Here is a 15,778-nt window from a genome sequence, read left to right as displayed (position 1 = left end):
GGGCATGTTATTTGGTTCGTTTGGTTGAAGTCAATCCCATAGACACAAACATAACACGTACTTGACATCCATCGGCTGGCTAGGTGGCTGCACTGAGACAGCTGAATCCAAGGGTGATAACTGTTCATTGGACTTCTTTTGCAAAGTCTGTTTCTTGTTGCTCTTCTCCTCCGCCATTGTTTCCGGAGATGGCTACAGAATATTAAAGAAACAGAATGATCTTTAAAATCCAGTCCATGAAGGAACTGCTAGTTCACGCATTTAAGTTTTATCTTTTAAGAAATTTACCAAGTTCTGTTTTTGTACAACAATCGAAAGAATCCACTTCACTCAATTTGTAGATCCCTCATGTGGCGAGATGATGCCCTATTATATATAATGCCTCATCTGGGACTCCATTTGTGAAAGCATATGAAATTCAATGCACAAATTGCTGTGTAATAGCTGGCACATGAAATCTTTCAGATTTAAAATTTTTATTAAAGCTAATGTTTAAAATCAAATTTACACAAATTAAGAGGGAAAGTACTGTACATCTGGGGTTATTACATAGAAATAAAGCCAAAGTTGACTTAAAAGGAACTTGCATCTACAGTACATGCTGCAGTTCAAATATACACAAGGTCCTATGCTTCACACTCCTAATAAGGCAAGTAAGGAAAATAGAAATACACTTCTGAAGAGTGTGAATACCTGAATCATGGTGACAGACTGAGCAAGGTTAGCGATATCATCCAGCGAAGAAGTAGTCCCCTTTTTTCTATAAGATTACAAGAGTATTACTCTGCATTGAAAAACCAGATTTTATACTTTAAGAATCAAAGTTCATATTGTCAGATAGTTCAGGACAAAATCTTACTTCCCATAAAATAGTTATAAACCTTCTGAGAAGTATCCTGCAGATTTAAGCATTTTTTAAAAATCCCACATGTTGATTTTTAACCTGTGTAGGAGAATCTTAATTGACACGTATTATTGTAATCCACTACTCTTCCCATATATTTGCATTTAAAAGTCAAAGATTCTTTACTTTAAATTTTGTCTACCATAAACATGGAGCCAATGCTGGGGATCTGAAGAGATTGGCCATTTTGGAGCAACATTTTATCCAGTGATGTAGGAAAGGAAGTTCTTTGAGAGATGCAGACAAACAGCAGATACTAATGTACTAGCTAAGGCCCCAGTCCTCAAACTGGATCCACACAGTAGCACAGGATCCTTTTGAAAACCCCACTAGCTTCAAGGAAGCTCAGCAAGAGTGCGAGGGTTGATCCACATGGATCTAACTGCAGGATCAGGGCCTTGGAACCCAGGAATTTTAAAGCACAGACAGAATTTCTTTACCACACACTAGGGCCAGGTGAACAGGTTGCCACAATACCTCCTCCCACTTCCCCACCCCGCCTTTATTTTAAATATGTTTGATAATGGATTTCTCTAAAGCCAGCTGCTGCTGACCACAGAATTGTCAAAGCAATTGGGAAAGCTGTTCTTACGCTAGTAGGGTCTGAGGGGATTGGCCAGTTCGGTTTCTTTCATCCAAAGACTGGCTCAGTACATCATTCTGACCAGCCTCTGACTGCCTCTTTCCTTTCCATTTCTCCCGCTTGTCCCTCAGTTCTCCCGGGTCATGCAGATACCTCTGAATCTGGAAAGAGGGAGGGCTGTCCAGATCTTTGTCCACCTTCGAGATTTGGTGTTTATTTTTATTTCCATAATTCTCATCTGCAGTTTGAAAGCTTCTGGTGGGAGTAAGATTCTTTTTAATGTGCAGTGAGAGATCTGATGGCCTTTCAGGACAGGTAAAGCTTTGACTGCCTTTTACTTGATTCTTTTGGTTCTCTTGAATTTTCAGTTTATCAATATCCTTATCATCTAGTATTTCCTGTTTTGATTCATTGGATTGCTTGGGAAAGGAGACATGACTGTCCAGTATTTCACCTGGGACCTGTGTGTCTGAAAGGGTTTGGTTTTCTTCCACTGGGATTCTCTCTTCCTCTGTACCTTTTGGAAGGACTGTCTTGTCTGCTGTGAATTTGTTTGGCCCTTGGACAGTTTCTGGAGTCTCTTTAGCAGAGGTTTCTTCTTCCTGACGTACTAAAGACTGCTCCTCTAAGGGGAAAAGGACGTGCTTATTCTGTAATTTATTATGTTCCAGACCCCTTTGCCGGCGAGATTCCCGTTTCTCCCGACTGCTTGTGAGCTTCTCATGGCCATCTGTTATGCTCTTCTGAGAAGGAACGGCCTTTTCAGTAGCTTGGCTCAGTTTTTCATCTCGATCATTTTGAGCTTCATCTACTGCTGCTGCCATCTGTTCAACACCTTGATCCAGCTGCATTTCAGGTTTTACAGCCAACTGCTCCAATGCTAGTTCATTACCATCTTCTTGGCTTACACTATCCTCTCCCACTTGAGCTTGTTGCATTTCCTGTTGCTTTTCCACAATCATTTGTTGAAATCTAGGTTAAAACACATTAAAGACAGGACATGTAAAGGCTTAACCCAGAAGTGGACAAGAAGCATGGCTGTGGGTTAAATATGGCTCACAGAGTACAACCAGCAGGTAACCTCGATTTTAAAGTCCCAGCATGGCTGCCTGGAGCCTTGTAGTCTCTGCAAGCCACAGCTCTATAGTATGATTAGGACATCTGCAACCTGCTCCATACTGGTGCAATCCTTGCACGCCAAGGTAGCTGCCATTGTAGCCTGCTTGGGAACTCTGGCTTAACCCGAAAACTTCAGTGCCTGGGTTGTCACATCCCAGTTTAAATCTGGCCACATGCAGCGTTTACTCTTTCTTAAGGGACGGTGATCAGATTGTCACCAGTTATTGGTAGAGCCAATGCACCATAATGAAGAATTCATTCCTGCAACCGTAGCAAACTAGCTCTGAAACAGCCTGAGTGGTATCTGAATTTAGGCCTGGCTGAACCACATCACTCCTTTTCTTTTACCTCTTGCGCTGTAGGTGTCCCCTGACAAGAGCCTGCACAAGGGAGATTCTCCTCCTCTGCTGATGGTAGGATTCTCTCTCCCTGTATCCTCGCCATACCGACTGAATGTAAATGGCAGCGTTAGTCCTCTCCAATGCCCTCCTAATACGGTATGAACGCCAACATGTCTAGAAGCAAGATTTCATTGGTCAGAAGCAGCCACAGAAGTGTTTTTGGTGGAGATTTGCAGCTCACACTAAAATCAAGTTGCACATACCTGCAGAGTAATGGTTGCCTGCCGCATTCTGAGAAAGTGTCTCCTTTCCAAAACCATCCGGAGCCAGCTCTGAAGGAGAACAATCTTCCTGATCACTTCTTTATGTAGCGTGTCCTGTAGCTTCTGTCTTTCAGCCTCCTTCATGAACACCTAGTCAGTGAAAAAGGTCACATGAGCATTAATCAGTACCAGACTGCTCCATCTCTTACAAGGATACACCCCAGGGATACTATACTTGGCTGTGCATATGCTTTGCTTTCAAGATATAAGAGTATTGCATTTCCTTTTCCAAACAGCTGTGGCTGCCTCCTGCCACATGACATCTGTTCATTATATCTGATACATTAATAAGTCTTTCCATCCCATTTCCTAGTTTTCTGGGTATTAAACATAAATGGAGGACAGATAGCGACAATTCTGTCCCACACAGGGCTGGGAATATGGTTCACTTGTAAAGTCCAACATCATGAATTCTTCCTCCCATTAATCTATTTTAAATTCTGTTTTACTAACTAAACCCTCATGTTCGGATTCCACCACACACTTCTCTGAAGGCAGCACAAATCTCTTCCTAAATGGAAACACTGATCTTTGTGATAAAAGCCAGTGGTGCCCACAGGCCACAGAGCCAATGTCCTTAAAGTATAAAGGCTGTCTCTGGCAGGGTACAGCCCTGCACCAAGTCCAGGAAACTGCCGTTAGCTGGAGGAGCTACAAGCAATTGAGATATCCTGGAGAAGACAGAGTCATATTTTTAAAACAGTTCATTTTCCTGTGGATAGGAGAAGAAAGAAATTAAAATATACGTTGTGCTGAGTCTGCATGTTTTGCTAGGGAATCCCATTAGTGTTTCTTACAGGGGGTGAAGTGGAGGACACATTTTACAGACCTTGGTCTTCCCTATTTGGTAGTTGGTTTTGTCCAGTTTCAGTTTATTCAGATGAGCCGAAATCTCTTCCTTTGAGGCTTTGGCATTTTGGGGTAGTAACACTTGAAACTGGTCTATGAAATCCTGAGCAGGTAACAAATAGAGACAGTGAGAGACCAGAGTTAGCAGACAATTCAGGAGCCTGGAGTTCTAACTAGCTCTAGCTTCCAAACCGTTGCAGGCCAAATAACTTAGCTTAATTTCAGGAAGTACTAATATCACTAATATCAATATTCCAAAATTGCACTAATATTTTTTAACCTGTAAAATGCTGGCTCCTTCCAGTTTCACATCCAAGTTAATGTTTAGTACATGGATACGTGTGCGCATCTGCCGTATCCAGAGGGTACAAGTATATTACTTTATAATGGGATAGGCCTATTTACATATACATAGCTGGGACATTAAAATTCTCTACATGCAATAAATAGAACAGCATAGATAATCCTCAAGAGCAGTTCAGATTGTGCCTTGTCAGGACAGGACCTGTCTAGGTTAATGGTACATGCTTTTAGATAGCATTTCATTGAGGTTTCAGAGATAGATTAAGTAGATATTTCCTGGCATAGAAACTGAAACTGAGTCCAAGTGGTCATCAGCAGCATATATTACACAGATACACAGGTGAAGACACTTGGGCATCTCATAAGTGGTGTGTTTTTTATAGATGCAGATGCTTCCCAAATCATACTGGTCTGATCCCACCACACTCCAAGTACCTGGAATGTATATTTGGCACTGTAACCAGATCTTCGGATTCGCACAGTCTCCAACATGCCAGTGTATCTCAACTGCTGCAACACTAATCCCTCATCAAAGAATAGCTCCCTCTGAAAGAGACACAGGGAAACAGAGACCTAAATACAGGACACATTTTACACTCTCTCTTCAAAGACAAGATCTCTTACTGAGAATTTACACTGATTTTCTGTCAGTGACTTTCTCCTACTCACCTAAAGCAAGCTAACCCAAAATATTTACATTTCTTCCCTCCAGATCCACACAGCTGGAGACAGTATTCTTATGGCAGGAGTCAAAAAGTGGCACTGTTACATAGTCTTTAAAGTTCTTTTTAGCATGTGAGCAGTGTAGAATCTTTAAAGAAATGCTACAGTAGAACCTCAGAGTTACAAACACCTCAGGAATGGAGTTTGCTGGTAACTGAAATGTTCATAACTCTGAACAAAACGTTATGGTCGTTCTTTCAAAAGTTTACAACTAAACACTGACATAATACCGCTTTGAAACTTTACTATGCAGATGAAAAATGCTGCTTTTAATCATCTTAATTTAAATGAAACAAGCACAGAAAGTTTCCTCACCTTGTCAAATCTTTTTTTTTTTTAAACTTTCCCTTTATTTTTTAGTAGTTTACATTTAATACAGTACTGTACCGTATTTCCTTTTTTGGAGGGTCTGTGCTGCTGCCTGATTGTGTACTTCCAGTTCCAAATGAGGTGTGTGGTTGACTGGTCAGTTTGTAACTCTGGTGTTCATAACTCTGAGGTTCTACTGCATACTGTTAATTTTGTGATGTAGGTTCTTTGAGGAACCTTGGAGAAGTTTGCTTTCTGCCTTAATTCCTCTAACTAGAGTTCTTGGGGCAGAATTGCTTCCTGGAAATTGGACGTTGGTGTTTGGACTAGATTCCTGAATAAGCATATTACCTAATTGCAGTTTATGATCTTCTCTCTTCGGGGACTGGTGTCTACAGTGTAAATGAACAAGCTGCAATAAGAAAATACCCAGACTCCACATTGGTTTCCCTTTGGATGAGGAGAAATCAGCAACCAGCAAGACTTGGCACCTGCCACCACTCGACAGAAGAGCAACAGCACTTTACATGGCATAGCAGAAAAAAGAACCAGAGGAACCAAATAATACAAAGAATTGCGTGCTTGTTACTATTCATCTTTGGATTCTTCTTGGTACTTCTGCTAGAACTAACAGCGGAGCAACTAGAGCCAAATTCCTGAGGTGCAGACATCTACCCCCAAAGAACTGTACTGAGACCCACTAATTCATTCCACACATGCCACCAAACAGCTGTCTGATGGTAACTGCATCCTATCGCTACCAACCTGAGTAGAGCTAGAACTGGTTGCCAGTCCCTTGAACCAGCCAGAACCATAATCCCCAAGGCTGCTGTGATGACACAAGTTTTATAAAAGGCCTGCTGTAGCTATTTTGACAAAAGCCATTTCTTCATGGCATCAATCAATGTACCTCCCCACAACACACAAGATTCCCTTGCTTTCATTACATTCTCTTCAAAAACCTAAGAAAGGGCTAAGAATTATTTCATGCACTACTATCTTTTTGTCAAGTATCTGAGAAAGCACAATTTGCCTTTACACATGCTAGTTGCACGCTGCCTTAAAGCAAAGTAAAATCGAACATGTTGACAACAGTACATTGATGGGGATGCCCTATCTGTACATCCAGTAGTCAGACCAACTTAGCTCTGGGAGGCAGAGTGACCTACCTTCTCAGCATTGGAGCGGATGCAGCGGATGAAAAATGGCTCAGCTTTCCCCAGGGTCTCCAGTAATTTATTGAGGGAGTTCTGGAATGAGACATTCAATACACTCATTCTTCAAATATCACTATTTTGAGTTGCCTTTGGCAATAGCTAAGAATGTTCTTCAGCCATGTTGCTCGGACAAAAACACTCCACGCACACTGTGCTCTCACTTTCCATCAACGCACAAAGGGGTGCACACCCAGATCATACCTGGCACTGCCCATGGGGCTGCCCAGAGATCGGCGTTCATAGGATAAAGCCAGATCTAGGAACTTCACTACATGATGCCTGGTGTGATGTTGTCAACAGGGGCGGCTCTAGCTTTTTTGCTACCCCAAGGCAGGCAGGCAGGCTGCCTTTGGTAGCATGCCTGCGGGAGGTCCCCGGTCCCGCAGATTCGGCGTACGCACCGCCAAATTGCTGCTAAATCTACGGGACCAGCGGACCTCCAGCAGGCATGCCGCCGAAGGCAGCCTCACTGCTGCCCTCACGGCAACTGGCAGGGCGCCCCCTGCGGCTTGCCACCCCAGGCACACGCTTAGAGCACTGGTGCCTGGAGCTGCCGTTGGCTGTCTACTGTGGTCACTCTGGTTGGCTCAACGGTCCTTAGTACACTGTGTGTGTGGTGGTGGTGATGATGATGATATTTTGGCAATAGCAGACCTTCCTCCTCTGAGTACAATTCCCCTCTAGTCTTATGGCTAATCAAACAACAATTGATCTGATAGGAGGCCTTAGGTGCCACCATTTCATCTCTTTTGTGTCAGTTTTTTGCTTTCTCTGCCAGGAACATCAAGGACACCTTCACCTCTAATCCTTGAAGATACTCAAACAATGGCAAGAAATAGGTGTTTGTGTAGCTTATTACTGACCTATCGCCGCCTACCCTATAGGTGTTGACTGCCAGAAGGTCCTATTTTTTTGGTGACACAGGACAGACCACAAGTGTCAGAAGATTGCATAAGAGCTAGGAGAATGAGCTGATCATCTATATAGAGAACTTGCAAACAGGTTTAGGAAATAAACCAGAAATCAAATCTGTTCAGGGACAGGTCCTTAGTGGTGTGCATTCACTGCACACTCCATGGCATAGCAGTGGTTTCTGATTCTCTATGAAGGCTGAAATATCTATATATCTCCAGTTCAGATACTCATTTACCTGAAACTGTGCACTTATGCTAGGTGGTTTCTTCTTTTTGTGTAGGTGTAAGAGGGATTTTGTAGTCCGATCATGCAGAGTCATGCTTACTATAAGCTTCAGAGACTTGGAGTCCAGCAAGTTCTAGAACAGAGAGATTTGCTGTTTTCACTCAGTCAATATACATCTATATAAACTGTGATCACACTTGTTATATGGAAAATGTTGAATCCCTCAGTGAGTCTCATGATTTTTATTTTAAACCTAAATCATCCTCTTCCAAATACCGAAACCATTTCTTCTTCAAGGACAGGAAAGGAAAACACACAGCCTCCCCACAATACTTCTGTCCCTTGTGGGCTAGTCAGTGGCTCTGCACATGTGCCATCTCCTCCCGTATTGTAATGCAGGTAGGGTCCATCCACAAGTAGTCTCCCCTGCCCGGCTGCGTCACAGATCACCTGTGAACTCTACTCGAGCTCCAGAGCTCTAGAATTCAGTAGGTTTACCTCAGATAATAGCATCTAGATAAGTGTGTTCCTGGCTTCTAGGAACACTGAAATGTGCTTTCTCCACATATTTAGCTATTCCATAAGCCTTCCAGTTACATGCACATCGCTTTACAGAAAGAGGATTCAAGAAATATTTGTGTAACTCTTCAGATAAAAGAACTGTACCTATAAAGCAAACTCATCTTTTGGATGTGAAAGGGAGATGGAGATTTTTCTATATTCTAGAACAGTCTTTCCTGATGCAAGATGCATATTCATTACTTGCAAAACCCAAGACATCTTAAAATGTGCTGAATAAATTTACCTTGGGAATGATCTGCTTTTGTTTGGTACCTCTACTCTTCCTGTTAAAATATTAAAGATTGTTTAAGAAAATACATAATATGATTTTTGTTAGTTCAGTGTGTTAGCCATGCCTTGCAAATTAGACCATGCTAAGATGCAGAGCAGAAGAGAATGAGTGCAACAGCTTCAGGAGGTGTTCATGCACACACAGGAGTTCCTTATAAGTGATTAATGCAGGGAATGCAAGCCACTTTGCAAGGAGATGGTTTTGCCAATTTCCAATACCTGCAGTATTCGCAAAAAGGAAATGTTTTGTTTACAAATATAATTCACAGCTGTTAGGGAAACACTAATAGCTGCAAATGCTGTATTTGCTTTAAAAAATAAAACACGTGCTATTAGTCTATACAACCAACTGTGCAGCCTTTGAAAGTCTCCTTATCACACTTATGCACTGCCAAAAGGCTATGCCTGCTGGTCCCAGCATCACTCTGTGAGAGCAGGGAGCTGTTCACAGCTGGACAGCACATGCCCCAACATGTCAGTTAGGAATTCTAAGGCCTGACTAATGGGATTGTCTCCAGGACTTCCTAGGCTAAGGCACAAAGATACCAAATGGAATGAGGCCGTGAATTGGAAAACGAATCCCTTGGGAATGGGGCTGCATTTCACTCCCTGCTAATTCCTGCAGTGTTAACCCTTTGGTGTAAGGTATGCCCCAGATCAGCATCAGGCAATTAATATCCCATTATTATGCAACTTATTATAGATTCATTTTCATACATATATACACCTGACAGTTAAAGACACTGGATCTAGGAATGTATGTATTGTTAGCCTATGTCCTGCACTTTGGGAAACTATTCCTTTATATTTGCTTATGTTCATAGGTGCTGGAACTAGTGGGGCTGCAGCACCCACTGGCTTAAAGTGGTTTCTATCATACATGGGGTTTACAGTTTGGTTCAATGGCGCTCAGCACCCCCGCTATACAAATTGTACTTATGTTGTGAAACTTGATTTTCTGTAGTGTTCCAATAACTGATTTGTTCTATACAATTTGATGTTTAGGGGCCAGTTGGTATCAAAAGCAGAATTTAGCATTAGCTAGTGCAAAGGAAACAATGTAACATTCTCTGCAGCCACTACAGAGGAAATAGTTTGCTCACAATTTCTGTATTGTTTAAATTAATCTTAACAGAGGCTTGCTCTGTCACAAAAATAACCATTTTGTTTTGGACTGTAATAACTACTTCATTATTGTTGCACTTGCAAAGCAATACCCAGAGCACCAAAACTCACAGGAAATGGAGGTGAGGTTGCTGAAGTCGGCTGAGTGACCGAAGCAGCCTACAGGGATCTTCACCCTGCCAGGGAAGTCCTTTTATGCTCTTGATGATTTGGTCATGCAAGTCTCTAAACGATCCACAGCCAGACAAAGACAACCATGAGTGAGAAAACAAGGCGATAAAAAGAAAGTCCCATCATCCAGTATGTTCTAAACAGCAGCAAGTCCACCCTAGGCTACTTTTTCCCTAAACATGAACATTTCTGGGAGAAAGTGCCGGCTTGACATATCAATTAGTGCCCCCATGTTTCAAATACCAGGGTCAAGTTATTTTCTAGGACTACTGTCCATTTGATGCACACTTTTGGGTCATCAATTCTGAATTCACTGAGGATCACAGCTTTTCACCAATAGAAGTCAACACAGTCAGCAAGTCCTTAATGAGATGTCCAAGGAAAAGTGTGCAAAAAATAACTAGGAGCAAAATGACCCAAAAGTGGGAATTGCTCCCTTGTAGAGATATAGAATTTTAAATAGCTTAACATGTGCAAAGAAGCTATTTTGTGAGCTATTTGAATGGTCTTTAGAGACAATATTTGAGACTTTTTTTGCACTTAATCTAGCAATAAATATAAATATTTCTTTGAATAGCTTCAATATGATTGAATGTTACAGTATGTCTACTTAGCACAATGTCATGAAAAAGTAGACCAGAAAGCTAGATATTGCAGGAGTACTTGACACTGCATCAAAGTGAAGCTTTACTTCTCCCATTTCCAGTTCAAGTTATTTTTTTAAACTCATGTTTAGCTTTTAAAAGTCAGCCTGGGATGGTCTCTAATTAGTGGTTGAATCAATCAGTTTAACCATGCACCATGCTGGGGAGTGTCACATCTTGGCAAAAAAACTTACCTTCTTTACTTTCCAGAGAGGCACAAACCAAAAATATAACAGAAGTGTAAGAAGTCACTTCTGACCATAAAATGCCATCGCCATTCTACACTGCTCAGTCAGGCAGCACCAACCATTTTTTTAAAAGGTATTCATTCATTGCCTCTAGTTCCTTTGACAGTTCTTTTTAAGAAAGCTGTTAATTTTTTTTCATTAAAATACTAAAGGAAATGAGTGACACTATGGCTGATAGTTTTATTGGCCTACTAAGAGTTCAGCATGGACTTCAGTTGCACTTGGCTGAAAGTGTCCAATTTGCTATGAACCAGTTATTTTATGATGCTCAACACACTCTGAGGCTTGATTTCTGCCCTGACCATGCTCAGAAGGTGCTTATGCCCAGGAATGTGCCTCCCTGGTCTCCCAACTACAAAGTCTTCTCACTTCTACTTACTTCTTGCTTTCATAAAAAGCAATGATGTCTTCAAAAGCATTTATATCGAAATCCTCAGAGCAATCAAATGAGAAATCAAGCACTGAGCAGCTGCAAAAGGAACATGTATAGAACCTAAATATTGTATGGAAAGGTAAATATGCAGAGACAGAGAAATGATCAGAACCAGCTCTGTAAGGAATCTCCTTGCTCCCAACCACTTCACTGCATTTTCAGTGATCAATGCTATACTCCTAGAAACAAATGCTATAAAAGTATGGGCACTCTTATGAATTCTTCATTTTTCAGAGTCCAACAGCAAGGGAAGGCATGTACAACACAGAAAGCAACATACAGTAATTACAGATAGAGAGTTTAGAAACTTAGTGGTAAGGCTAGGTTCAGAGTTTACGTCAGTGATATTCGGTAGCACTGTTTCTTATTTAACAACCAGGTGGAGCATCTCCATAAAAAGACTTTATATTTATAAACAATTCTTTCTTACACACAGACAGATCTTTGTTATTTTCCTTCCTTTCTTTAGAACATTTCAAGTAAAGCAGCATATATGAGTTTATCTGCTCCTTATTTCCAGCTGATATCTGGTATTCCAGCCAGAGGCTGGGAAATTGGATTATATCTGGATTATTACTCCAAATTGGGTACTAGTAGGAAGAGTGGATATGCTCTAGAAAGCAAAATCTTATAATTCTATAGCAGTAACAGAATGAGGGAAAGTTGACACAGAAGTGATATCTAGACAAGAGAGCGCATATAGACAGCTCCAGTTTTCTTCATAGTGCACTTTTGCAACATATTGGTATCCTATGCTGTCAAATCCCTGGGTCAAGGACTGTCTTATTTAGATATTTCTATAGCACCTTGTAGGAGAGGACCCTGATGCTTAATTGAGGCCTCTAGGCCAGGGATGGGCAAACTTTTTGGCCCAAGGGCCACATCGGGGTTGCGAAACTGTATGGAGGGCTGGGTAGGGAAGCCTTTGCCTCCTCAAACAGAGTGGCCCCCCATCTGCCTACTCCCACTTCCCACCCCCTGACTGTCCCCCTTAGAACCCCTGACCCACCCAACCCCCCCTGCTCCTTGTCCCCTGACCGCCCCCTCCCAGGACCTCCTGCCCCCAGGACCCCGCCCCCTATCCAACCACCCCTGCTCCCTGTCCCCTGACTGCCCCGACCCCTATCCACACCCCTGCCCCAACAGGTCCCCCAGGACTCCCATGCCTATCAACCCCGATTGCCCCCTGCTCCCTGACTGCCCCCTGAGATACCCTGCCCCTTATCCAACCCCCCTCCCTCCCCGCCCCCTTACCATGACGCTCAGAGCGGCAGGACAGGCAGCTGCGCTGCCTGGCCAGAGCCAGCCGCGCTCTCTGCGCGATGAGCTGAGGCTGCAGGGGAGGGGAGACAGCAGGCGAGGGGCCAGGGGCTAGCCTCCCTGGCCAGGAGCTCAAGTGCCGGGCAGGATGGTCCCACGGGCCGGATGCGGCCCGGGGGCTGTAGTTTGCCCACCTCTGGTCTACGCACTACTGTAACACAAATAATTAGACTGCATGCTCAGAGGTGCAGGGACTGCATCTTCCTCAGTGTCTGGAAAGTGGCTAGCAAATGGAGGCTGCTACTGTGTATAAGTAACAAAACTCATCTAGGTTCCCTGCCCAATACTTTGGATCTTGTTTACTGGATCCTTCACCACAAGGCACCACGTTCCTTTTGTTCCTTTCTCCATACTGCTCTCTATGCATGCAGCTACAGTAGAACCTCAGAGTTATGAACACATGGGGAATGGAGGTTGGTTGTAACTCTGAAACATTTGTAACTCTGAACACAATGTTATGGTTGTTCTTTCAAAAGTTTACAACTGAACATTGACTTAATTCAGCTTTGAAACTTTACTATGCAGAAGAAAAATGCTGCTTTTAACCATCTTAATTTAAATGAAACAAGCAAAGAAATGGTTTCTTTATCTTGTGAAAAAAATTTTAAACTTCCCCTTTATTTATTTTTTAACATTATAGTTTACGTTTAACACAGTATTGTACTGGCCTTCCCCCCCCCCCCCCACCCGTCTCTTGCTGCTGTGTACTTCTGGTACCAAATGAAGTATGTGGTTGACCGCTCAGTTCGAAACTCTGGTGCTCGTAACTCTGAGATTCTACCATAATTCTCAATGACAGCGCAGCATCCTCCCCTCTCTCCTCTTCCAAATCCCTCCTAAAACCCACTTCTTCCACAGGCCCACACACATTCATTCAACATTATTCAGGCATCTTTGACCTCCCAACATTTTAGAAGAGGGGTAATTAAAGATATATATTCCAAGTGAACAGCTTCTTCTGAGTCTCTCGTCACAATTTATACAGCCTAAGCATACTAAGTAAAGAGCAATTATGCCTCATACAGTGAATCTCCTATTTTTTTGTACTACTTCCAATTGTTATTTGTATTAATAGGAAGAACTCAATACAACTGCCAAGATATTGAAAAAATAAATTACACCTCTACCCCGATATAACGCGACCTGATATGACACGAATTCAGATATAACGCAGTAAAGCAGTGCTGGGGCGGGGGGGGCTGCGCACTCCAGTGGATCAAAGCAAGTTCGCTATAACATGGTTTCACCTATAATGCGGTAAGATTTTTTGGCTCCCAAGGACAGTGTTATATGGGGGTAGAGGTGTAGCTGTCAACCAAGCATGTGGATAGCGGTGACACTAGGTACTATGTGCAACATGGCCCGGCAGAGTAGGGCCCTTCCCCACAGGGCATATCAACTCTTCCCTACCATCCTTAGGATACTGCCCATTGTTCTGCGTAAATGGCTCTGATTTAGAGGCCAAGCACATGTCTCTCACCGATAAACTTTTTCTACTGGTGTATTTGCTCTCTGGAGTTCTCCCAGGGGAACCCGGGGTCCGTGACGCACCACTCCTGTTGTGGAAAGTAAAGGACAGTGCTCGTTAATTTTGACAAAATTTATCCACACAATGGAACACACAGCATTTCAATCACAACTGCAGAAATATGCCTGAGGGTCTAAAGTATTACTCCAACTACAGCTGGCAAACTCATCTGTTCAAAAAGCTCTTAAGACTGAGTATTAATATTAAAGGTGAAACAATCTAGTTTATAAAATTGGGATCTCAGTGCGGGCTTCGGGAGCCTGACAAAATGCCATTAAATATGCAATGACAGGCAGACAATACCTGCTATGCATTAGAACTGCCTGCATCACAACTAGCTTTACAAAATATTTTATCATATTTCACACACTGTTTCTAAAGCATGCACTGGTGGCAACAGACTTTCATGCTGGAAGTAGCCATAACACAGGGCTTAAAAGCAGGAATTCCTGACTTCTGAACTCAGGTTAACAACATCTATGCCCTTCTTGGCCTTGTACAAGTTATTTAAAACTGTAGGACAGTTTCCCCTTCAGCATTAAGCTTTAACACGTTCTATCCTACAATGTCTGTAAGATTGTAGCCTACAATATCTGCTTGTATTTAAAAATATTTCCAGAGTGGTTTCTCTGTGCTCAATACCTGCAGTTTTCTGGGCTCTTTGACGTCCTGCTTCTGCAAAGACAGCCATCGCTCGAATTGCTGCCCGCAGAATAGCCCAGCGGAACACAGCCACTGGGTCCATTCCTATCAGCTCCCGAACGTAGGCGCTGTCACTACTTCGCAGCAAAGCAACAATATCTGGTCTCATGTAGTCCATGTTCTTCTCTCGGAAATCCTGCAGAACAGAATCATCAAGCCCGAAACACTAAATCAGAAAGGATTCCCATGGAACTGTGTTTTGGCTAAGAGGATGTGTCAGCCTGAATATTTCTTAACATGGTCTTGGTCTTCACTCCAAGACTTTCACAAAAAAACTAATCCAACTCTAGTGAAACACCAAGTTTAACCCAGACCCAACAAGTTTTCTGTTTATACTGAATTGTAGGGTAGAAAAGGGAAAAGGAAAGGAAAAGGGCCTTTGGTGACTATTCAAAATCTGCTACATACCTTTATCTGATATTTAACTTTCCCTGCAAAGTGCCGGATGATAAAAGCAGGTTCCTTCACTGGTGTCCCAACAAAGAATTTGTTCTCCTCATGCTGCTGCTTGAACTTTGCAAGTAGGGTCTGGTTGGTGGCGTGTGGAAAGCTAAGGACATAAAGTAGGAAACAGAGTGGGAAATGTCAGCTTCTTGCTCTCCAAGTATGAATGAAGGTAAGCCTGCTCATACAGAGAGCTGTGAGCTGGTACAGTCCAAGATGTCACTGGCAGTGACAAACTGGATAAATATGCCCTACACAGGGGTAAGCAGCTTACAGTCCTGCTTTGGCACTTAGAGAGCTGAGTAACAGAGTTAACTGTTGAGCAGAAAGCAGTCCAAAGCAAAGCAGAATACTGTATTTAGAAACATCTATTGTACATATAGACATTTCATACCCACCTTCCACTATCAAACTTGTAAGGACTGGTACTAAGTAGTTACATCTTACAGCACTTTCATAATTACATTCCACAGCCATATGCTTCATACTATCTCCATAAT

At 42.5% G+C, this 15,778-nt stretch overlaps 1 protein-coding gene across 9 annotated transcripts in view; it reads right to left on the bottom strand.

Annotated features, from left to right (window-relative positions):
- MYO9B (myosin IXB) overlaps positions 1 to 15,778 on the bottom strand; it is a 79,497-nt gene that overhangs the window by 17,719 nt on the left and 46,000 nt on the right. For 4 of the 9 annotated variants that reach the window (XM_039515398.1, XM_039515397.1, XM_039515391.1 and 1 more), the window contains exons 12-26: positions 15,243 to 15,384; positions 14,775 to 14,970; positions 14,085 to 14,160; positions 11,231 to 11,320; positions 9,900 to 10,013; positions 8,617 to 8,656; positions 7,822 to 7,944; positions 6,624 to 6,704; positions 4,858 to 4,968; positions 4,100 to 4,222; positions 3,211 to 3,360; positions 2,955 to 3,121; positions 1,497 to 2,459; positions 694 to 760; positions 62 to 192 (exon numbers count right to left, since the gene is read on the bottom strand). In XM_039515398.1, the coding sequence (XP_039371332.1) occupies positions 62 to 192; positions 694 to 760; positions 1,497 to 2,459; positions 2,955 to 3,121; positions 3,211 to 3,360; positions 4,100 to 4,222; positions 4,858 to 4,968; positions 6,624 to 6,704; positions 7,822 to 7,944; positions 8,617 to 8,656; positions 9,900 to 10,013; positions 11,231 to 11,320; positions 14,085 to 14,160; positions 14,775 to 14,970; positions 15,243 to 15,384 (2,574 nt within the window). The remainder of the gene's footprint in view (positions 1 to 61; positions 193 to 693; positions 761 to 1,496; positions 2,460 to 2,954; positions 3,122 to 3,210; positions 3,361 to 4,099; positions 4,223 to 4,857; positions 4,969 to 6,623; positions 6,705 to 7,821; positions 7,945 to 8,616; positions 8,657 to 9,899; positions 10,014 to 11,230; positions 11,321 to 14,084; positions 14,161 to 14,774; positions 14,971 to 15,242; positions 15,385 to 15,778) is intronic. The other 5 variants (XM_039515399.1, XM_039515393.1, XM_039515395.1 and 2 more) reach the window with 3 other exon arrangements.

This window comes from Mauremys reevesii, linkage group 26, assembly GCF_016161935.1.
Source record: "Mauremys reevesii isolate NIE-2019 linkage group 26, ASM1616193v1, whole genome shotgun sequence".
NCBI lineage: Eukaryota > Metazoa > Chordata > Testudines > Geoemydidae > Mauremys > Mauremys reevesii.
The sequence above is the reverse complement of the archived record's forward strand: the minus strand, read 5'-3'. Positions and strand labels throughout refer to the sequence as shown.